The 20308-nt window shown below is 40.6% G+C and overlaps 2 protein-coding genes across 3 annotated transcripts in view; one reads left to right on the top strand and one right to left on the bottom strand.

Annotated features, from left to right (window-relative positions):
• Positions 1 to 1608: 1608 nt before the first annotated feature.
• Positions 1609 to 8722, bottom strand: NDUFB1 (NADH:ubiquinone oxidoreductase subunit B1). Its single transcript, XM_014832095.3, has 3 exons — positions 8584 to 8722; positions 2910 to 3054; positions 1609 to 1727 (listed from the first exon to the last, which is right to left on the bottom strand). The coding sequence occupies exons 2-3, from the start codon at positions 3047 to 3049 to the stop codon at positions 1691 to 1693; spliced, it is 177 nt and encodes a 58-aa protein (XP_014687581.1). The 5' UTR covers positions 3050 to 3054; positions 8584 to 8722; the 3' UTR covers positions 1609 to 1690.
• A 181-nt stretch (positions 8723 to 8903) lies between these two features.
• Positions 8904 to 20308, top strand: part of CPSF2 (cleavage and polyadenylation specific factor 2) — a 35470-nt gene continuing 24065 nt past the window's right edge. The window contains exons 1-7 of one of the 2 annotated variants that reach the window (XM_014832093.3): positions 8904 to 9066; positions 12343 to 12404; positions 15563 to 15757; positions 17291 to 17469; positions 18478 to 18637; positions 18716 to 18821; positions 19814 to 19943. In XM_014832093.3, the coding sequence (XP_014687579.1) occupies positions 17321 to 17469; positions 18478 to 18637; positions 18716 to 18821; positions 19814 to 19943 (545 nt within the window). In that variant the 5' untranslated portion in view covers positions 8904 to 9066; positions 12343 to 12404; positions 15563 to 15757; positions 17291 to 17320. The remainder of the gene's footprint in view (positions 9067 to 12342; positions 12405 to 15562; positions 15758 to 17290; positions 17470 to 18477; positions 18638 to 18715; positions 18822 to 19813; positions 19944 to 20308) is intronic. The other variant, XM_070514211.1, reaches the window with a different exon arrangement.

A 20308-nucleotide genomic window follows, 5' to 3' on the forward strand; every position in this document is an offset into this window, starting at 1 on the left:
CATTTTATTGCAATTTTTACTTCTAAATTCAATCTTACCTAAAACAAATGTTTCCCAAGTAGTTTAATATGACAGATGACATATACATCCATGAAACCATCACCACAATCAACAAAATGAGCATACTATTGCCAAAAGTTTCTTCGTCACTCTTTATAATTCTTCCCTCCAAATCCTTTCTGGACCCTGCTCCTAAAGGGAACCACTGATCTGCTCTTACTACAGATGAGTTTGCAGCTTCTAACAGTTTATATAAATGGAATCATATAGTGTGTTTTTTATCGAAATTCACCTATGGTGTTATCAACAGATCATCCCTTTTTATTGTTGATTAGTATTCCATTATATGGATTTAACGCAATTTATCTAGTTATTTGTTGATGGCCATTTGGGTTCTAGTTTTTGGCTATTACAAATGGAGCTGCTGTGAGCATCTGTGTGAGTCTTTGTATGGATCCATGCTTTCATTTCCCTGAGATAAACACCTCACAGTGGAATGGCTAGGTCATAGGGTAGGTGCGTTCAACTCGAAACTGCTAAACTGATTTACAAAGCGGCACACCTCCTGACAGCTAGTTTCCATTCCTGCCAGCAGTGAGTTCCAGTTGTTCTATGCTCTTGCCAACACTTGGTAAGATCAGTTTTTTAAATTTTAACCTTTCTAATAGGTATGTAGTGGTATCTCATTGTGGTTTTAATTTGCATTTCCCTTGTGATTACTGATATTGAGCATCGTTTCATGTGCTTATTTGCCAGCCTCACATCTTTTTTGGTGAAGTGTCTGTTAAAATCTTTTGCTCATTTTAAAAACTGGATTGTCTTATTAAGTTATAAGAATTCTTTACATACTCTAGATATAAGTTCTTTGTTGTGTATGTTTTACAAATATTTTCTCCCAGTCTGTGGCTGCATTTTCATTTTCTTAATGGTGTTTTGTGGAAGAGCAAAAGTTTTTAATTTCAAGAAAGTACAATTTCTTGATTTTTAAAACTAGTTCAAGCTTTGTATGTTGTATTTAAGAAATCATGCCAGGGGGCCAGCCACATGGCCAAGCGGTTAAGTTTGCGCACTCCGCTTCAGCGGTCCAGGGTTTTGCTGGTTCGGATCCTGGGCACGGATATGGCACACTGCTTGTCAGGCCACACTGAGGTGGCATCCCACATGCTACAACTAAGAGGACCCACAACTAAAATATACAACTATGTACTGGGGGAATTTGGGGAGAAAAAGCAGGAAAAAAAAAAGATTGGCAGCAATTGTTAGCTCAGGTGCCAATCTTAAAAAAAAAAAAAGAAATCATGCCAAACCTAAGATCACTAAAATTTTCAGGTATATGATTTTTACCAAATAAAATCCTAGAATCATCCTTTTAAAGCTCCTTTGAAGCACACGGTTTGAAAAAATTTTCCTGAAAAATACCTGAGGAAAAAATTGGCTATATGGTTTAATAGTACTCTGATCTAAAGTGAGAAACAGAAAATGAAGTGCTAATTGTAAACCTAACATCAGTGTGCACAATCAGGCCCCCGGTCAGCATCCTTAAGCCAAGTGTGCCTGTTACTTGAAAGGTTAAAGATTACTTTAGCATGAAAAGAATCACACTTCAAATTCTTCTAATTAAATAATGAATGGGTTTTTATTTCTCTCGTAATTTTTAAAATGTGAACATTCTGTAATTCAGCCACAGCTTTTATTTCCATGTCACTTCTTCATTGGGTCTCAATTCCCTGTGTGGACAGAAAAAAGGAGAGGAAAAAAAGTGTAAATGAAACTTTTATGAGGGGATAAAAGGGAAAGTCCAAATAATATGAATTCAATATTTTCTGTTCTATTAAATTGACCAACTTGAAAAATTTTATATCAGATTCAACATATTCATTCTATTCTCTCATGATTTTAAACTTTTACCATCTAATTACATTTTTCAGATTAAAGAACAGCAATTTCTTAGTCTATCTTTCTATGCAAGCTATTATCCTCTCGATGAGTGCATTTAATGTTTTCTAGACCCTTTCCAGCTCATTTTATCTTTCTTGCAATCCTTTACTGTGGACCTCCTGTACAGACTGTGGCTGCTGCTCAGTTCTCCTGTCCCTTGAGCTTACTCCTACCCAGCTGCACACCCAGTGACAGACACCCTGCCTTCTAACTTTATCACAGAAGCCATCTCAGAGACACAATGGGATCAGGCAGCTACCAATTGCCTTTTGTTTTTTCCTTGAGGAAGACTGGCCCTGAGCTAAACCTGTTGCCAATCTTCCTCTTTTTCCTTGAGAAAGATTGTTGCTGAGCTAACATCTGTGCCAATCTTCCTCTACTTTTTGTATGTGGGACTCTGCACAGCTAAGCTTGATGAGCAATGCGTAGGTCTGCACCCAGTATCCACACCCAGGCCACCAAAGCAAAGTGTGCAAACTTAACCCCTATGCCACCAGGCCAGCCCCACTACCAGTTGCCTTTTGATTACTCATCCATCATGTCTAAAACTCTCAAGCACTGTTGCTGAGAACACAGCACTAAGCCACTATTAGTGCCATTTATTTCCGCTACATCATGGCTTAAGTAAGACAATATATGATAACATATGTGAAAGTTCTATATAGAGTAGGCTTTGGTGAGCTGGTTTAAAACACTGTTTCTACATTGAAATGCACCCTGAATTCCAAAAAGAGGGACTTTCAAAGATCTGAAATAGCGTGTTCATAAACTGAAAATGTATTTACATTCCCAAGATAGTCAGACAGTTTTATCCAAGGATTAAACAACAAAGACTACAAAATAATATCACTTAAATCTAAGTCCCCAGGGGGGAAAATTACCCCTTCTGTTTATTTTTGGCCTATGTGATACCGAGAGGACTGCTTCCACCAGCTGGCCAGTCATTGGTTTAAAAAAATGCACAAACTAACCTTTTAAATAACACACTCTTATTCCGGAAGGCAGTCAGCTTTTCATCATTCTTTCTGTCTAGATAACATCCAACGACAAATCCCATAGGGACGAGTATGTGCACCCAGTGGTCCCGCACAAGCTGAATTAAGTTCATCATGGATGCTAAGAGAAGAAGAAATTATCAAAAACATAACTGCCTTTGAAATCTTTTTAAATTGCAATTGAAACAGGAAGATAGCCCTGAACATAAGAGAGAGATGTTACAAGCACAATAAGCATCTTTACATATGCTTGGCATCAGAATGTAGTTTACTAAGTAAAATCTACTTGATGCAGATACAGGTGAGAATTATTAGTATAAAAATTATACTGCCCTAAAGTCAACTTATTTACTTTTATTTCTGGCTCCACCAATGATTTGATGATACAGCACAGAGAAATGGAGAGAATATAAAAATAATACCTGCAAAAGCTGAGACTTGGCACTCTCCTGTTGATTTAAAACTTTTACGTGTAAAATGTTTCTAGAACCTCTCTCAAAGCCAAAACAAATAATACTATTTTGCCAGAGGCAGAATTCTTTAGATACAGCTATAATTATTGAAAACTAATTTTTGAAAGGAAATGAAAAGATAACAAGAAATTTTAAAAAAACACACCCATCATCAATAATGTCACAATAGAACTGAATATCAATTAAATGACTCTATAAAAGATATGGAAAGAAAGGAACTTACTTTTATAGAATGACTACTAGGTGCCAGAGCCATCATATACTTGTATATATAACATGAAATAATTATTATTATTCTAATTTTACAAATAAGCAAACAGCTTAACCCAAATAGGTAGTCATGGGCAGCTTAATGATGGGGATATGTCCTGAGAAATGTGTCATTAGGCGATTTCGTCATTGTATGAACATCATAGAGTGCATTTACACAGACCTGGATGGTACAGCCTACTACACACCTAGGCTATATGACAGAGCCTATTGCTCCTGGGCTACAAACCTGCACAGCATGCTACTGTACTGAATACCATAGGCAATTGTAACACAATGCTAAGTATTGTGTATCTAAATATATCTAAACATAGAAAAGGTACACTAAAAATATGGTATTAAAGATAAAAAATGCAGCCAGCTCTGTGGCCTAGTGGTGAAGTTTGGCATCCTCTGCTTTGGCAGCCCAGGTTCAGTTCCCGGGCATGGACCTACACCACGAGTTGGCAGCCATGCTCAGGCAGCAACCCACATACAAAACAGAGGAAGACTGGCACAGATGTTAGCTCAGGGCAAATCTTCCTCAGCAAAAAAGGGAAGATTGGCAATGGATGTTAGTTCAGAGAAAATCTTCCTCAGGGGGAAAAAAATCATTAAAAAAGATAAAAAATGGTACACCTGTATAGGGCACTTAGCATGAAGGGGGTTTGCAGGACTGGAAGTTGTTCTAGGCTAGTGAGGGGTAAGTGAGTGGAAGATCTAGGACGTCACTGCACACGACTGTAGACTTCATAAACACTGTACACTTAGGCTACACAAAATTTAGAAAAAATTACTTTCTTCAGTAAGAAGTTAACCTTATCTTACCATAACTTTTTTACTTTATAAACTTTTAATTTTTAAAACTTTGACTCTTTTGTAGTAACACTTAAAACACACATTGTACAGCTGTACAAAAATATTTTTTCTTTATATGCTTATTCTATAAGCTTTTTTCCATTTTTAAAGTTTTTGGGTTTTTTTTTCACTTTTTAAACTTTTTTGTTAAAAACTGAGACACAAACACACACGTGAGCCTAGGCCTACCCAGAGTCAGGATCATCAATATCACCGTCTTCCACCTCCACATCTCGTCCCACTGGAAGGTCTTCAGGGGCAATAACATGCACGGAGCTGTCATCTCCTATGATAACAATGCCTCTTCTGGAATACCTCCTGAAGGACCTGCCTGAGCCTCTTCTTGAGGAAGTGTGACTCTTTCCAGAAATATGTCCATGGTAGTTTGCTTGGGCTTTTTTTTTCCGTTACAGATTTGCTAGTAAGCAGATAATGCACCATGAACATTCCTCCCTATTAATGAAAACCTTTTGGTGTTGGGGTCCATGTTTTCAAATTTTTTTAAGGAGCTTGTTGAGGTCTGCAAAGGCTGCTGCTAAACCCTTCACTGTGAATTTTCTTGGGGGTTCTTCTTCATTTTCTTCTCCTGATTTCTCCTTTTCTCTCGCCTCTTCTTCGGCTATGCATTCCTGTTCCAGTTCCAACAACCCCTCATTAGTCAGTTCCTCAGGAACCACCTCTAGGAGCTGCTCGGTGGCATCCTCATCCGCACCCAGGCTAAAGTCATCCACTATCTCAGCCACAGCCTGGTTGACTTTGCCAACCTCCTCATCCTTGGCAAATCCTTTGAAGTCACGGACGCACCTCTTGAGTGTCTTCTTCCAGATGCACTAGGCAACAGGAATCTTTCAGCTCCAATATAATCTTACGGCACCACCACTGAATATGTTGTCTGTTGTTGACCAAAATGTCCTTAGGAGGATATGACTGTATTAAGTGCAGAGCTGGAACTCAAACTCAGGTTTGCTCCAAAGCTCTGGATCCTTCATATTATACCTATCACAATGCCTCCCTAAGAGACCCCTCCCTCAACTGATACTTATGGTACTTAACAGCTTTTAATTTCTAAGAGTTTCCACAAGGCAGAGGAGGAGGACGAGAAGGACTGGAAGTCAGCACAGAGAAAATAAATTTGTACTCATTCAATAAAAACATAGTGATTGTCAATTTTCTGTAAAAATTTGTACCTAAAGATGAAATCAAAATATATCCATGTGCATACGAATCTAAAATGAATCACATACAAAGGCTGAGAAGACATATGACAATACTCTAGAAAGAGAATATATTACTGCCAACAAAACGCTTAGCACTGAACTATGCTAGGATTATGTATACTGGATTCCTGCCTCTTCTTCTAAGATGTCGATTCTCACGCTTACACATTCTAATTCTTTATTTCTCAGACTTTAATCACTCACTGTCTAAAGGCATTGGGTTAGGAAACAGCCATGAAGTTAAAAGTGGCACCATTACTATATACTGTATTTCATAAGTTCCAGTCAGATTATTACTGATCTAGAAAATTACAGTGTAAGATGTTTAAAATAGATAATTTATAATTTAGTCATCAGGAAGTTTTAAGTTTTAGTTTGTCATCTACAGCTGAAATTCTCAAACTTGACTGCACATTAAAATCACCTGGGGAGCCTTTTTGAAAATACGGACTCCTTGGGCTTCCCTGTGGGGTGGGGCTGGAAACATCTGTAGTGGCAGAACTCCCCAGCTGATTTGATGCAAGTCATTCTAGGACATATAAATGTAAATGTAACCAAGCTTACCTTCTTTGCTAGGAGGTGGTTCTCTTCGCACTGTGCTTTCCTTAAGTAACATTTGCATGTAGATCCTTAAATACTTTTTTATACACTTAAGTACTTTTTGTGATTCTGACCAAGTGCCCACCAAGTTTGCCACTTATTTTATAAACTTGAGCCAGTCAAGTATGGGAATAACAATGCCTTAATCAAGTAAGATAACGGTGATAGCACTAAACTGCAAAATACTAGACAATATAGGTCTCTGTAGAAATCCAGCGGTCATCTATTCTGCCACCTGTCCTTATTAGGCTCCTCAAATTTCTTAAGAGGTGACAGGTCTAACCCTCAGCACAGCTGTTAGATATTGTTTGTATTTAACAACAAAAAAGTACTTGCTGACTCTCAGCCCACGACTATTTTAAATAAGACCATGGCCACCTGTGGACTATAAGCCATTACTGTTGGCATTCTTCCAACAGGACCAGAAGCTCATTTCACCTGGCTCTACTCAGGGTGGTAGAAGAGATGAGACAAGCCTCTGAGGCTCTTGCTGCAAACAGGCTCTTAAAGAGACTCCAGGGTAAAGACAGCGGGACTGACAGATAAAAGGGTTTTGTACATTCAGAATCCAGAGTTGGATTCAACCTCCGTGATGAAAGCCTGATTCCATCTCTAAGAGGAAAATGACTTATCTTAGTCCCAGAGGCATTTCATATAACCACGGTACAATCTACTACTTAGTAGACTCTGGGAGCAGCGGCACTGAACATAATTTGTCCTGTGTGTTTTACTGCGAGTGGGTGACCAGGGAGGATAAAGATTTATAGACATAAGAACTGAGCAAGAAGGAATCTCTGGAGAATGGATAAGAAGGGGAGTGTAGACAGGCCCTCAGGTTTGTGGGCCCAAGACTATAGGGAGCTTTATATGATGGGCAAAGGGCAGCAAGGACCTGGGACAGGCTCCAATGAGACAAGCCTAGGTTTGCCCGAAGAGTGATAGCCACACGGGTGCCCATGAGGGCACTGTGCATATAATTAGTGTCTTCTTTTCATGAAGACTCTCAAGAAAAATTTTGCTTTCACTTAAGAACTGGGAGTAGCTATGGTATTCCTGGGGGGGAAAAAAAAACTAATTGTTTTTTATCCTATGGACTCAAGGAATAATGTACTGGATCACGTATCCTTTGACACCAAAATGACCCCAATTTTTTCCCACCTCTAGAAAGAGCTCTTACAGCACTCTCTGTCAGGCATGCTTGTTACTGCTTTTCATAATCACCAAACAAGAAATCCTCACGTTACTATACACGTATTAACTAACACAACGTCCTCAATGCAGTAGGTGTCTTTTTTTCAGATGAGAAAATCCAGGGACAATCAACTTGCCTTAGGTCACAGATGCAGGAAGTGGCAGCGCTAGGATTAAGACAGGCAGTCTGGCACCTTGGTCCAAGCTCTTTATTTCTGCTTGACTGTCTCTTACAGCAAGTATAGACGTAAATATTTATATTAACCTCATTCGTGGCTTTACCTTATTTTTTCCTAACATTATCTTTTCTTCAACTCAATTTTTTCCGCTTAACTTCTAAAAAGAAAACCGCATCTGCTGTGTGTTTTTGTAAGTCCTTCTTAATAAACGTTGGAAAAATATAGATGACAGGACATTAAAAAAATAAATTCTACTCTCTAATTGGTCCCCACAGCACTTTATATGTATTAATCAAAAAGCGTCGATTTAATCTATAAAAAAAAACAGTGCTGGATGCATGGAGAAACTGAACCCGAGGTCTGGAACCCTGTCTTAATGACATAACACTCTAGAAACCATGCACAAATTAATACTATTTTTTTCCTTTAATTATGTTCTTAAAAAGTGCATATTTTGTGGAATGGTCGGCTCAAGATGGTTTGAGATGTAGCAGAGAGGGAAGCTAGCTTCCAATCTGACACTTGCACGAATCAGAGATGCTCGTGGAGAAGCCGCCCCTTCCCCGTTTCAGCCTGGGAGGGTAAGCACGGCCGGTCCCCTCTTCGGTCCGGCCAGGGGGCAGTCACCGGGTGATTTCCGGTTATGACAGCTTTTCCAAAAGCCGCCAGGCGCGAAACGTGAGCCCAGCCGTCCATCCGAAAGAAGCCCCTCTTTTTCTTTCCCTTCCCCGTCTCCTTGGCTCGGAAGCCTCGGGAAGCCCTGGGCCGCTGTGCCGCTCCGGCCCCGCGGAGGCCCGGACCCCGTCCCATGCACACCCCACCGCCGGGGGCTGGCCTAGAGGGGCGCCCGCCCCGCCTGCACAACCCAGGACCCCGGACCCACCTGCGGCCTCAGCTGCAGCAACGACCCCACGACCTCGAGCAGCGGCGAGCCCAGCCAGCGGCGCCGGCGGAAGCGGCGGCCTCGGCACCTACCACTCGCCGCGCCCGGGGGCAGAGAGGGGTGTCCCGGGAAATCCTCCCTCTTCTTCCTTGTGATGTTTGACTCTTCTCTTCCTATTTTAGCTTTCACACATTATAAATTATTTTAAAATAAAAGTTCAGTCCCAGATGACGAGACTGGTCGCTGTAAGCGCCATCTCCTTCCTACAGTTTTGTCTCCCCCCCCCGAAGATGGTATCACCCTGGGTCTTCCCCGCCTCCGCAGTTCGCCTCCAATTTCAAAATGGCGGCCGCCATGGAGGGGTCTCTGCTGGCGGATCTTCACGGATGCTGCTGAGCGAACGTCAGCTTTTCTCGCTCTTGAACCTGAATTCGACTAGGGGTTGGGCAGGGCAGTGGACGGCGTTGGGGGAGGCCTGACGAGGCAAGTGGGGCGGGAGAAAGGAGTGCCTTTGGATGGGGGAGGGAGCGTCCTCGGCCCTCGGGGAGCCTGGCTCCGACTCCCACTCGCTCTCCGCTGGGGACGTGCTCCCGGGGTGTCGGGTGCCACTGGCCTGGTCCTTCCTGGCGGAAGTGCCCGGCTAGGGAAAGAAGCGGCTTCTCCAAGGGTCTCAGGCTGCCGGTGGTTGGGGGCAGTCGGGACGGTTCACTCCCGTGCTCTCCTTCCCTCCTGGCTGCCGTTTCCCTCCTCCCTTTCGGCCTCGGAGCTGGAGGAGGCAATCCGACGCCAGCTTTGCTCCGTAGCCTCCTCGCTCGGGGTCTTCCCATCGTCTCGGGTTGAGAGCTCATGAGGCTGCTAACCAGTGGGCACAGAGTAGGCGTCCTTTTTAGTTAATCGACTCCAGAGACCTTTAAGATGTTCCTCTGCTTTATCATGATCGTCTCGGCCCTCCACCCCCCTCCGCCATCACTTCCACCATCGCTCTGTTGCACACGCTCTTCCGTAAACAGGAGGTCAGACTAGCCATCACCCGGGCAAGTCTGGCCGCCTGTGCTCAGGCGAAGCTGAGTTATCCCTCGCTCATCCCTTTTTAAAAATTTTACAGCCCCTTTCATCCTCTTAGGAAGCTGCTGCTCTCCCCAAACTGACCAGGAAGACACTTTTCGCACTTAGTGAGCTCGAGGGCCAGCCCAGATTCCTTGGTTCTCCTTTGGATTTTGCATAGTTTCCCTTAGTTGTCGTCAACGTGCCAGGTCGTTATTGAGAGAGCAAGTAACTGTGATAGATCGTACAGATGAAGCAGTGTTTCTCAGAATCCTTGCCCTGAAGGAATTTGGATGGTTAGGGTTCATTACTTCTTTCCCTAGACATTTCTGTTGCTTTGAGTGCTATGCTTGGTATTGGCCATACAAAGATGATCACTCTTCGTCTTTGCCAATACATTTAACATCCATTGGACAAATGTTCCTTGTGCCCACTTTGTGCTAGGTGAATGAATAACTGCCTGAGGATACCAAACAAGCTTTATAAAGGAGTAAATATTTGAGCTGGGTCATGAAGGGTGAAAAGGAGTTTACTAGGCTCAGGAAAAGGTCATTCCTGGATGCAGTACAGGGATGCAGAGATGTGAGAAGTTTTGGCATACTTAGAGAGAGTGGGAAAATATATGTGCTTGGGCCTGCAGTGCAAGGGTGGTTGGTGAACCAAGAGGGAGGTTGAGATCAACTTATGAAGGACTGATTTCCAACTAGGGAGTTAACATTTTATTCATGTTAGCAGAAAGCCAGTGAGTACTTTGCTCAAGGAAGGGGCATGAGTGTATTTGTTTTTTAGGAAGGTCTCTCTGACAGCTGTATGGAAGGTCAACTTGCAGCAGGAAAACTAGATGAAAGCAAATTGCAATCATTCAGGTAAGGTCATGAGTGCCTCAACTGAAGTAGGATAGTAAAGGGTGTCAGAGAGACATTTCTGAAATGTTAAATAGGATTCAACTGGTGGCAGCCAAGTTGGTGGTAAGAAGGTGACTCCAGAGTTTTTAGTTTGGGAGACTGAATGGTTGGTGATTCCATTAAAATGAAGTTGAAGACATGTATGTAAAAATAGAATGGTGCCAACCTGCTCTTGAGAAGGGAAAGAGCTTAATGCTCTCTAGTCTGAAGCATTGATTTCAGAGTCTAGACCAGTGCTGTTACAGTAGCCACAGGCTACATGGAGCCATTGAGCACTTGAAATTGTGGTTAGATCAGTTTGAGATGTGCTGTAAATATAAAATACACACTGGAGTTTGAAGACTTAGTATGAAAAACAGAATGTAAAATATGTCATTAATAATTTTTTAATAATGATTACATGTTGAAATGATAATATTTTGGGCATATTGATTTGAATAAAATATATTAAAATTAATTCCACTTTTAAAGCTTTTCCATTTGGCTCTGAGGAAATTTTAAATTACATTTGTGACCTGCATCCTGCTTTTGTTGGACAGAGCTGTTGTAGTCTAGACTAATGATAGAGGAATTAGAAAGGAGGTGGAGTTTGAGCTGGGCCTTGAGATGATGGTGAGCAGCAATGTGGGGGCAGCTTGCTAGCTCCCTTCAGTGCTAGTTAAGGCATTCAGGGTTTTGTTTTTTTCAAGCAGTAAGAAGCCTTTCACAGGTTTCTGAGCAAGGGATGATATGTGTAGGGGCGTTTCTGAAGATTAATCTAGCGGGAATTTTTAGGTTGAGATGAAGGGAGGAAAGGCTGGAGACAGAGAAACAGACCTCAAATGTAAGGTGATGAGGCCCTGCATTAAGAAACTGGCAGCAGGAATGGAAGGTGGGTGATCCGTGTGCAGGGCATTCTGGGGGGAAAATGATCAGGAGTTGGTAATAGAGTGTTCAAGAAGAAGTAAAAGGAATGAAACGTGTAGACTCCCAAACCTTGGTGACTTAGACAGCTGAAGAATTCATGTCGTGGAGTCATAAAGCACATTTGAGGCTAAGGAAATTTAGTCTCAAAATAGAACCAGCCAAGTTCAAAGGAGGAAGTGGTCTGCCAAATACTCTCCTTTTCATCTCCCTGCTTTCTGCATCTTCTTATCTCATCAGTCGTACACACCAGCTAATTTTCCTAAAATACAGAATTACCTATATCATGTCCTCTTCTTACTGATAGTGGATCTTAAAATGTTTCTGTGTTGTCTGTAGAACTAGGTCCAAAGTTTCCAAGGCCTTTCATTGTCTGGCCCTTTTCTATGCTTTAGGCCTTTTTTTTCATTTTTTCCTTATGTGAAAGTGTGCCAGGCTAGTTTTTTTATTGGTACTCTGTAAATTTTTATTTTGTGCCTTTGATCATGTTATTCTTCTGTTTTGAATGCCTTTTCTCTTTGTCTCTTTCTACCCAGGTCCTACCAATCCTTAATGAATAATTTAAGATCCCACCTCTTTTATGATTCTCAATAGCATAACCTAATGTCAGTTTTAAAAATCTTATTCCCTAAACTGCATATTTCAGCCTCTGATAATAACTAATTTAGTTCATTATTATTATTATTGTCTCTTTTTATCATATGTTTTATTATCTTATCCCTATTTGTTTTATGTAAGCTTAAGGTTCCTAAAATTACAAGTCTCTTTGTTAAAAAAGGACCGTGTATTAGACTCCTTGCTGCTGCTCAGTGTTCATCTTAGGATAAGACGTAGAAGTTAAACTCCATAATTAAAAACAGAAGTAAATCATTATACCACGTTCATGAGACTCTTATTTATTTTTTAGATTTATAAAGAACTCTTCCTTTGAATTCATGGTGTTTCATCCTATATACGACTGAGATATCAGTAAGTAATGAATGTCTAATAAAGATATAGCTTTATTATATTATGAGCAGTTGCAATAAAAATATGTTTTCATCTGTTGAAATCTGTGGGTCTGCCTGCAAAAAAGGTTTAAAATAAACTCATTTGGTTCTATCTGCAAGGTACTTTGTATTATCACTTCATAGTCTAAATAAAGACAGTGGGAGTTAAGGCAGATTTGGTTAGAAAGAGTTTCTCCTCAGCCAGTAATATAATGGTGATACAAGAAGCTTTTTGGCAGACAGAATTTCTTAGGTCCTTTCCAAAATTGCATTTATAAACATTTTTCATCAAGTAGAGAATTAGTATCTCTGTCCTTGTCATACCCTGCAAATAGGAACACGTTAAGTCCATATATTTTTAATTTTAACTTATTTGCTTCAACAACTATTTATTGACCCACCACTATGCATAAGACATGTGCTAATACAGTAAGGATACAAAAATAGATCAAGCCTAGTCCTGCACTCAGAGAGCTGTCCAAGCCAGAGGAAATGCATGCAAATGGGGAAGTGTTAATAGTGTGGTAAGGGCACTGAACCCATTGAACACTAGCCGTGCTTCACTCACTCAAGAGGCATTTATAGACCACCACTCTGTGTTAGGCACTGTGGAGGCGTCAGAATAGAACTGTGATCAAAATAGACAAGGTCTGAACTTCTGTGGAGTCCATATTCCACTGTGGGGCTTAGGAAGAGAGAAGACGATGGACAAGGCGAGTAGAGAAATAAGCTGCGAGTACGGAGAGCACGAGGTATTTTGAGGGCAATAGAATGACGTCATAGGGTGTGACTGGGGTGGGGAAGGAGTTTGGGTGGTCAGGAAACTGTCTGAGAGAATAGGTTTGAGGCCGGGAAAATATACAAAGTAGTTAGAGATCTTGGTGACAGTGGAGATAGAAGGGAATTTGAGAAGTACTGATGGATTGGATGTGGGAAACAAAAGTAAAGGAAGGACTCAAGGATGATGCCATCAGAGATCAGATGATATTTAAAGCTATGGAACTGGGTAAGATTACCTAGAAAGACAGAAGAAAAGAGGTCCTGCTGAAAAGCACTGCCGCATTTAGAGGTTAAAGAGAGAGAGAGAGGAATTAACAAAGGAGATTGAGGAGTGGCCAGTTAGGTAGAAGGAAAACCAGACAAGGGTTGACACAGGAACAGCGAGAGGAAGGCATTTCAAGGAGGATGGAGCAGTTAATTTGACTGAATGCTGCTATGATTTCCAGAAAATTGAGGCCAAAGAAATGTCCCTTGGCTTAACTTGTGTAGAGGTTTGTCAGTGACCTTGATGAAAGCACTTCTAGTGATAATGGTGGAGAAAGATGCCAGATTTGGTAGTGTGCATGGGAGGTGAGAAAGTGGAGACACGTTTGTGGACAAATATTCTGAGAAATTTTGCTGTGAAAGGAGCAGAAATGATGAAGTGACTGCAGGGATTGTAGGATTAAGAGAGGGTTATTTTAAGTTGGGAAATTCTAGAGTATCTTTGTGTTCTAATAGGAATGGTACATCCATGATGCAGAGGAAAGAGGGAATGACTGAAGAAGTTAAGTCCTTGAGGACGAGAATGGGATCCAGAGCACATATAGGAGACTGGCCTTGGATGAGAGCAGGGCTATTTATTCCATATAGTAGGAGATACAACAGTGTATATGCAAATAGGTTAATAGATATGGTATTGGAAGGTGAGAAGTTACTGTCTGATGAGTTTTATTTTCTAAGTGAAGTGAGATTATCAGCTGAGAGTAGGGAGGAGAGAGGGGTGCATGATGCTTGAGCAGAGAAGAGATGTGAAATAATAGCCTCAGAGATGGAAAGTCCTAAGAAAAATCAGATTCACAGGTAGTTCTTAGTGCCTGTTTGAGATCTTTGGCCATGAATTTAAAGAGCAAACAGCACAGTTGTGTGATTGGGTTTTTCTCTTCTGGCAGCATTCAGCTGCTGGAATAGACAGAGTGAATGACTGGAGTCAGTCAGGGTTGGGATTTTGCCAGGCTAATACAAAGAAGGACTAGAGCAGCAAAAAGCTTGAGAGTGTCTGCAGAATAATCCTGATGGATCGTACATCAACGATAAGATGTGCTTGGAAACGGGAGGATCAGGAATCGTGAAAAAGTGGTCAGTGGATTAGAGATACCAGTGAGGCCAAAGGATCTTTGCATTGGGAGTACTAGAGTAAGTAAGGTGGTAGTGAGAGAGTGAGGTGCTTGAAAGTGGCGCAGCTTACTGGCACTGATAAGGTCTAGGGTGTAACCATGGTGGTGGGTGGCTGAGGTGAAGATTGTTGGAGTTGAGAAAGTCAAGGAACTAAGGTCCATATCGAAGCTATTGAGAAGACGACTGAGTCAGGAACTAAAGTCCTCAATGAATGAGGTCAGATCAATGCACACCAGCAACGAGGAGGCAGCAGAGAAGACTCCTAGTGAACTAGCTGGGTGGCATGAGCCTTAGCGGGCCTAGAGTATGGAAGGGGGAAGGAGAAGATGTGATTCGGAAGCTGCAGCGAGAAGCAAGGAACACACCCTTCCTGCTTTTGAGGTACAGCAGTCCCCTCTTCTCCAGGGGGATACATTCCAAGACCGCCAGTGGATGCCTGAAACCACGGACGGTACTGAACCTTATATATACTGTGATTTTTCCTATCCGTACATATTTGAGGTGCAACCACAGATCTAGCGCAAATTCTTTTTTCCTTCACAATTTCACGGACGGAAGATGTGTTCTTACTGTAGATCTTGGGAACCTCAGCATATGATTTTTTTTCTTTCCTTATTAAGTCAAGAACTTTTACCTTTCACTTAAAGGAAGCACTTTATGGCTTCTCTGTGGCATATCCAAATTGCCAGTATCAGTACTCTTGCACTTTGTGGCCATTATTAAGTAAAATATGGGTTATTTGAACACAAGCACTGTGATACTGTGACAGTTGATTTGATAACCGAGTTGGCTACTAAGTGACTGCTGGGTGGGGAGCACATGCAGCGTATACAGTGTGGATACACTGGACAAAGGGATGATTCACGTCTTGGGTGGGACAGCAGTGGACAGCATGAGATTTCATTGCACTGCTCAGAAGTGGCGCACAATTTAAAACTCATGAATTGTTTATTTCTGGGACTCTCCACATAATATTTTCAGACTGTGGCTGACTGTGGGTAACTGAAACCGTGGAAAGTGAAACCTTGCATAAGGGGGGACTACTGTACGGAGAGTAGAAGAGGAAAAAAAAGCTTTCAGAAGGCTGCAGGAGAAACAGTGTCATTTGAGAACAGCCAGGTTTCTGTGAAGATAAGCAGGTGAAGAAAACCTTCAGAGCAGAGGTTGAAGTTGCAGGTGAGTATGATCGTAGTTCCAGAGGGCAGACGAAGGATTTGGGAGGGAAAAGAGGTAGGGGATTGGGTCCAACTAGGAGATGTGCACATCAGTGACAGTGGATAACCTAGGAGTCGTGGGGGTTTTTTGGCATGACTGAGGAGAACAAGGATGGGAGATGGGGTAGGATTAGCCTCCAACAGCCTGTTATGGGAGGTGGGCAGTCAGTTTACCTTAGTTTGTTGATAGGACCTTGGGCAGATGAAGCTAGATCATCAGGTATGCAGTGACCTCACCTACGTGTGTGGTTAGCCAGGAAAGGCTATTTTATTTTAAGTCCCTAAGATCTGAAATGTTACTGTGGAGCTGTGCTTTTTTAATGAGTATTTTTATAACATCTATTTAATAGCACCTAATTCTAGATCCTAAATCCCAATAGATGTGTTCATGTTGTCTCTTCTTGAAATGTATGTAGTAGGCATCCCAACATACATTCCATCAAGTATATGTTGAGCACCTACTATGTGTCAGGTTCTCTTTTAGGAATTGCAAACATGGGATACTGTCTCTATTTTTCAGTTGCTCACACTCTAGTGCAAGGGTTCTTAATATTATTAACTTCCTGACAAGTATGTGAATTTCTATGTGTATATTTGCTGTTTTCTGTTTTTGTTTTTGATGACTCGGGGGAGAAGGAGGAGTCCATAGCTTTTTGTCAGATTCTCGAGGGGGTCTATTTATATGAGGACCACTGGTCTAATGGGAGAGAAAGACTTGTAAACTAATAATTGTGATGCAGTGTAATCACTGCCATCATGGAGCAAATAAGGGTGGAACAAATTCACCTTGAAAGATGAGTTTGTTAATTCAGTATTCATTTATTTATTGAGGAACTTGGTCTCTATTCTAGGTAATTTGCCCGTTATTTGAAATCTGCCAACATACTTTTTAGGTATATGTTAATACGTTTTATAGACTGGGACACATGAGTGAGGAAAGGTTCATTAACTTGCCCAGAACCACACAGGAGTAGATTCACATGTGGGTCTGTCTGATCCCAAAGTCCGCTACTTTTTATTAAACCACACTGGGGAGCCACTGAAAGACTCATTGTAACCAAGAGTGTAAGATCATGTTTGCACTTTGAAACTCAGCAATGATGCAAATGGGTCTTTTTTTCTCAAAGATTGGCCCTGAGCTAACATCTGTTGCTAATTTTTTTTTCCTCCTTCTCCCCGAAGCCCCCCAGTACATAGCTGTATATTCTAGCTGTAGGTCCTTCTAGTTCTGCTACGCTGCCTCAGCATGGCTTGATGAGCAGTGTTAGGTTTGCACCCAAGATCCAAACTGGGGAAACCCTGGGCTGCCGAACCGGAATGCATGAACTTAACCACTCGGCCACAGGGCCGGCCCTGGAAATGGTTCTTAATGTTTGCTTTCCATGTTTATGGAAATTCTGTACACTTAGAAATTTGATATAATTTTAGTTAATTTGTCTATTGTGTATGTTAGGTAGCGGTTTTATATTTAATTATGTTTTATTTTTTTTGAAAGAACCTTTTGGATTGTTATTGGACCAAAAAAATGACATCTATTATCAAATTAACTACCCTCTCTGGGGTCCAAGAAGAGTCTGCTCTTTGTTATCTTCTCCAAGTGGATGAGTTTAGATTTTTATTGGACTGTGGCTGGGATGAGCACTTTTCTATGGATATTATAGATTCCCTGAGAAAGTAAGTTACTTTTCATATTTCTAGACTTTTGTTAAATCAACTTCTCTTTTCTATACCCAATACCATGTTGATGTTACACAGTGTTTGCTTTTCTGCTCTAATTTAGTGTATAGCAAAGACTTAGTTTTATTTATGCCAAAGAGCCAAATAGTGACCATCTTCACTTGTAAAGTTTTGATTGACTTAGAAGTTTATTGAAATCGGCAAAATCTTGTTACTTGGCTTATGGATCTCAGTGGCAACTTTTGCACCCTAATTTTAGGAAAGAGCAAGCTTAAGTTTATAAGAATTTGAAGAGAAGAAGAACCTTCCACGTGAAAGTTCTGCAGTCAGATCACATTAGCTCCTTTCTTTAGTTTTTTGATGCTAGACTTCGAGAATTGGTTCTCAGAATAATGACTGTAAGATACAAAAGGATCCTAATCCATCAAAGAAAAATTGTTATGTTTGCAGTATTGTGCTAATTATGAAGGGAAAGAGGACTTCGACATTTAAAAAACTTAGAACTTGTAGCATAAAAAATTTTTTTCTACTTATTTTGTCAATGAGAGCATATGCTCCATTGATTGAAGTTCTGCTATAATAAATATGCTATCAGTCACCATGCTAAAAAGCTGAGGCAAAAATTCACAATAAATACGTGGCCATTTAAATATCCTCCACTTAACAATTTCTGAAATTCCAAGCTGACTTCTTGAACTTAATAGTATACAAGATAGCCATTTAAAATTGGGCTACATGTGTTGTCTACTGTTTCTCTGTCTTTTATTTTCAGTGTGTCTGGACACCATATATTTGTGTGCAGCTTATAATTTTAATATTTATGCAGGACAGGGTAGTAGTATTCATAGGTATAATTTTAGCTCTTAGTTTTGCTCTGTTACCCCAGCATAGTCCTCAATCCAGGATACTAAGAGGAATCAGAATTGGTGAATTAATTTTGAATATCCTGCCTTTACCCTTAAAAACAAGCTTTGAGAAATAGTCATTCTGATTGTGTTCTCCTAGGCACGTTCACCAGATTGATGCAGTGCTGTTGTCTCACCCTGATCCTCTCCATCTGGGCGCCCTCCCGTACGCTGTTGGGAAGTTGGGTCTGAACTGTGCTATCTATGCAACCATTCCTGTTTATAAAATGGGACAGATGTTCATGTATGATCTCTATCAGGTAACTTAAAGCAATTAAAAAAAATTTTACACTCCTGCAGTGATCATTTTTAACCTTTTATTTGTGTTATTCTTTTAGTCTCGACACAATACAGAAGATTTTACACTCTTTACATTAGATGATGTGGATGCAGCCTTTGATAAAATACAACAGTTAAAATTCTCTCAGATTGTGAATTTGAAAGGTAAAAAATGTTTCCAGTAGTAAATAATCGGACCAATGGGGCTTCACTTACTGAAAAGTACAAGGGGCGTTTGTAGTAAAAATTATAGACTCTATGGTTTGAAGAATAGATAATTAGCATTTTCTGATATGGAGCTCTGAGCTTCTCCCAAGTCATTTGGATTTTAAAATATTCCAGACTAAATACTAACAAAATGTTAACAGCTCAGGCCTTTTCACATGTAACTTGAGAGAGACTTACGTAGTGTTTACTGTGTCTAATGCACAAAAGTGATGCGGCCAGACCGTCCTCCTAGGAGCTCACAGTTGGGTTGAGGAGATGAGGTAGCTCAGATGACGAAACGCGGTGGTTGAAGGAAATGAGGTGCTGTGGCAGCACAGCGTAGAAAATGACTGGGTTCTAGAATCAGACATTACTTTTCTTATTTAATCAGGCTGGGAAGTCATATGTTAAGTATATCGTTATCATCTATAGAGAGAATTTTATATTAAAGATTTTCATAAATGTGAACCCTGGCATTGAAAAACTGGTACAACAATGGACTCTGAAGCTGTAGCCGGGAAGTAGCAATGGTCTCAACTGGTTCGTTTGTACTTAATTTTTCTATAGGGTAAATAATTCTTTACCATGAGATCTGAATTGTTCTGTCAGTTTAGAGATTAGCAAAAATGGAAACACTTGACAACTGTATGTACAATATAAATATTAAAATGTGTTAGTTCATACTAAGTAATTTAATAGTGTACTAGCTTTTAGGTCCAATCACCAGCCTTCTCAAGAATACGTAATAAAGTGACGAGAGCGTTTGCCTCCGGTGAGGGAATGGAGTAGCTAGGAGGCAGGAGAGTGAGACTTGCATTTCACTGAATGCTTTGTTACTTTTGAATTTTGTGTCATCGCATGCATTACCTGTTAAAAAATAGCTTACAAATAAATAACCCTTCTTTAGGTTGTAGAAGAAATCTGAGTATTGTCATTTCTTGTTGACATAGGTAAAGGACATGGCTTATCTATCACACCTCTGCCAGCTGGTCATATGATAGGTGGAACAATATGGAAAATAGTCAAAGATGGAGAAGAAGAAATTGTTTATGCGGTTGACTTCAACCACAAGAGGGAGATGTAGGTATATGGAGATGAAAGCTAAGGGAGGCGCGCTTGGTATGCTTTCATTCTCTGGAGGGAAAGTTAGAAACAAAGCGATTTATCAACCAGAAATCTTGGGCAATTTAAAAGCATCAGATAGTGAATATTTTCAAAATTACTTAATTATTTGCATTATAAGGGGGAAGTTTGATATAAGAAATAAAAGATATTAAAATTTACATCCACTCTATAAAACAGATATCTCTCTGGAGATGTTGCAAAGGAGATTGCTTTTTGTACGTCAAATTATATTTTTATATGCTCTTGAGCTGCTATTTAAAGGAACTTTGTGGGTGGTTTTTTTTTTTTGTAAAGTCAGCACTTACCATCTAATCTAACTA

The sequence above is a fragment of the Equus asinus genome, chromosome 7, assembly GCF_041296235.1.
Source record: "Equus asinus isolate D_3611 breed Donkey chromosome 7, EquAss-T2T_v2, whole genome shotgun sequence".
Classification (NCBI taxonomy): Eukaryota; Metazoa; Chordata; class Mammalia; order Perissodactyla; family Equidae; genus Equus; species Equus asinus.

Bases quoted from the DNA above. Each gene is read 5' to 3' on its own strand.
- NDUFB1 (XM_014832095.3), bottom strand. From the start codon at position 3,049: ATGATGAACTTAATTCAGCTTGTGCGGGACCACTGGGTGCACATACTC. The intron at 1,728-2,909 runs GTTAGTTTGTGC...CTGTCCACACAG, and splicing joins AAGAGTGTGTTATTTAAAAG to GGAATTGAGACCCAATGAAG.